At 40.3% G+C, this 3266-nt stretch overlaps 1 protein-coding gene across 1 annotated transcript; it reads left to right on the top strand.

Moving 5' to 3' along the window:
• Positions 1-217: 217 nt before the first annotated feature.
• Positions 218-2353, top strand: LOC145074522 (xyloglucan galactosyltransferase MUR3-like). The gene has a single exon (XM_079020883.1). It carries the CDS (start codon positions 609-611, stop codon positions 2250-2252), a length of 1644 nt encoding a protein of 547 aa, XP_078877009.1. The 5' UTR covers positions 218-608; the 3' UTR covers positions 2253-2353.
• The last annotated feature ends 913 nt before the right edge of the window (positions 2354-3266 follow it).

Here is a 3266-nt window from a genome sequence, read left to right as displayed (position 1 = left end):
ATATATATATATATATATATATATATATATATATATATATATATATATATATATATATATATATATATATATATCATAACACAAAATTGATTGGAAAAAGAAGTCAGAATTAATTTCTCGAAATAGTTTTGGCGTTAATATGGCAGAATATGCGGAAAGAACTGATTTGACCAGGAATCGGAATGATTACCGGAAAGAAGCCTCCACGCGGCACACGCTTAGTGGCTACCACATTGCTTTTGGAAAAAGTAGTAAAATACCATATGCATACAATGCGCTAATGACGCTAACATAAGCTTCGTCTTCATCCTTGGACAACCCATTACTACGTATTCACACTACAGAGCATTTTATTACCCCGTTGTCGCCACCACTACATCTCATTCTCTCCTTACAAATAATCCCATAAATCATCCCCCCTGGTCAGTCTAACCTCCATCTCATTAATTTACGGGAGTTCGAATCATAAGTACAGAATTTGCAGCGTTAATCGATCATAGTTTCTTGATTGAACGAAACTTACATTCATTACGTGGAGATTTTCAATGATTTGTTTTTTCTGAAATCTAACAAGACGCCAATTCATTCACCGGCCAGCAATAGCATCCATGGAGAAGGGGAGCGGCCATGTGTTCCAACAGTCATCTATATGTGTATTTGGATTACTTTGTGCTCTCTTTTGGTTTTGCTTATTATACTCCCCTTTCGGTGTTTTCCAAGGTAGAACTTTCTGGAGCAGCAGTCTTCAAATCAGTCCCACCTCAATCCAATCTAAGATTCAAGAATCTATACCTATACCTGTTGTTAGTCACGAACCAGAGAATGTCGAATCCGAATCGGCTGTTTCTCCATCCAAAACCCCAAAGGTTTTCCCTTTTATGAAAGCATTAAGAACCATAGACAATAAGAGTGACCCCTGTGGTGGAAGGTACGTTTATGTTCATGATCTTCCTTCCAGATTCAATGAAGATATGGTGAAGGAATGTGGTGGCATTAACAGATTCTTCGATATGTGTAAGTTCATTAATAATTCTGGGCTTGGACCGCCATTAGAGAATACGGAAGGTGTGTTTTCAGATAATGGATGGTACGCCACCAATCAGTTCACCCTCGACGTCATCTTCAGAAACCGAATGAAACAATACGAATGCCTGACCAACGATTCGTCAATGGCAGCCGCCATTTTCGTTCCATTTTACGCAGGGTTTGATGCTTCGAGATATCTTTGGGGATATAACACATCCGTAAGGGATGCTGCGTCGCTTGATCTTGTTGATTGGTTGCAGAATAGAGATGAATGGAAAGTGATGAACGGAAAAGATCATTTTCTCGTCGGAGGAAGAATCACTTGGGATTTCAGGAGATTAAGCAACAAAGACACCGATTGGGGAAACAATTTCTTATTCTTACCAGCTTCCAAGAACATGTCAGTTCTTCTCATAGAATCAAGTCCATTTAATTCAAACGATTTCGCCATTCCATACCCTACTTACTTCCATCCATCAAAAGATTCCGATGTTTTCACTTGGCAAAACCGGATGATGAAACTTGACCGGAAATGGCTGTTCTGTTTCGCCGGAGCTCCACGTCCAGGTAACCCGAAATCAATTCGAAGTCTTTTAATCGATCAATGCAAGAATTCAAACTCCGGGAAGCTTTTAGAATGTGGAAATGATGAAAGCAAGTGTCATTCCCCAAGTAATATAATGAAAATGTTTCAACGTTCGGTTTTCTGCTTACAACCACCTGGCGATTCATATACACGAAGATCAGCTTTCGATTCGATTTTGGCAGGTTGTATCCCGGTTTTCTTTCATCCCGCTTCGTTTTACACGCAGTACACGTGGCATCTCCCGAAGAAGTACACAAAATATTCCATTTTTATCCCGGAAGACGATATTCGCCGGAATATCAGCATCGAACAGCGGTTAGGTCAAATCGATTCCGAAACTGTAAAGATGATGAGGAAGGAGGTGGTGGATTTGATTCCGAGGTTGATATATGCAGATCCTCGTTCCAGATTGGAGAGTTTAAAAGATGCATTTGATGTATCTGTGGAAGCGGTTATCAACAAGGTGACGAAATTGAGAAGGGATTTGGTTGCTGGGCGGAGGAATAATGGTGGTTTTATTGAAGAACTTAGTTGGAAATATGCCTTGTTAGAAGAAGAAGAAGAAGAAGAAGAAGATGAGGAGAGTGCGGGTGTTCATGAATGGGATCCCTTCTTCTCTAAACCAAAACAGCAAACATGATCTGAATTAGGTTTACACTTGCTTCTCTTAGAATTTATATGATCCTTGATTAGTAGTTGATTTTTTTAAATGAATTTAAATATGCCATCAATTCATTATAATTATTAGGGAAATTGAGTAATGATGCAGGGTAACCCAGAACTTGATAAAACAATCACAGACATGTTGATTCACACACAAATACCAACTCTAACTCTTCCAAACCCGTTGATTCACAATGACCACATGAATACCGGATTAAGGCAACAATACAAAATCTTGTCGGGAATTAGGTATTGGAACAAACATGGAACAATTTTTTTTCTCCAAAAACCGATCCTTCTGTCAAAATAATGAGTTTTAAACAGGAACCAAAAGCCCAAAGACAAACACAAAACCCAAGTCAAAATAAGAATTAAAAAAAATGGATAATCAACCCACAAACTTAAACACGTAGCACATTAAATCGATCTAAAAAAGCTAGGGCCTTTTCCTCCAAGTCTCGGCCCACATCATTCCCTCGGAGTCGGAAGAATTCGCCCTCGAAGTTTGGTCCAGATCGTCATAAAGGAGTCATCATAGAAAGGAATAGAGTGTTTGGCATTGACTACATCAGCAATACGAACGTGACTTGGCAGTTTGAGGTGGTAAGCGTTGGGGTTTATCTTTTCAATGACTTCTACAGGTCCGATCTTCTTTGACTTAAGTTTGTTGTAATTGCCAGCAAAGAAACGATCATTTGTAAGCGTTGGGGTTTATCTTTTCAATGACTTCTACCGGAGTGACTCGTCGAGTTCCTTCGAATCCCGATCGATCCTTAAGGCCCACCCGTCGAGTTTCCCCCCTGCAACTCGACGGGTACACACGCAAGTCTATCCAAGGGAAAGGTCATCCGACTCGCTGAGTTGTTCTTCAACTCGTCGAGTTTTATGGCGATCTTCATCGGACTCGCCGAGTTGTTCGTCCAACTCGCCGAGCTCAATGAGCATCTTTATGGGACTCGCCGAGTCACCCTTGCAACTCGCCGAGTCCATT

This window comes from Lactuca serriola, chromosome 9 (genome assembly GCF_051521515.1).
Source record: "Lactuca serriola cultivar US96UC23 chromosome 9, Lser_US96UC23_V15, whole genome shotgun sequence".
In the NCBI taxonomy this organism is placed as follows: domain Eukaryota; kingdom Viridiplantae; phylum Streptophyta; class Magnoliopsida; order Asterales; family Asteraceae; genus Lactuca; species Lactuca serriola.
This window is presented reverse-complemented; position numbering and strand designations above follow the sequence as displayed.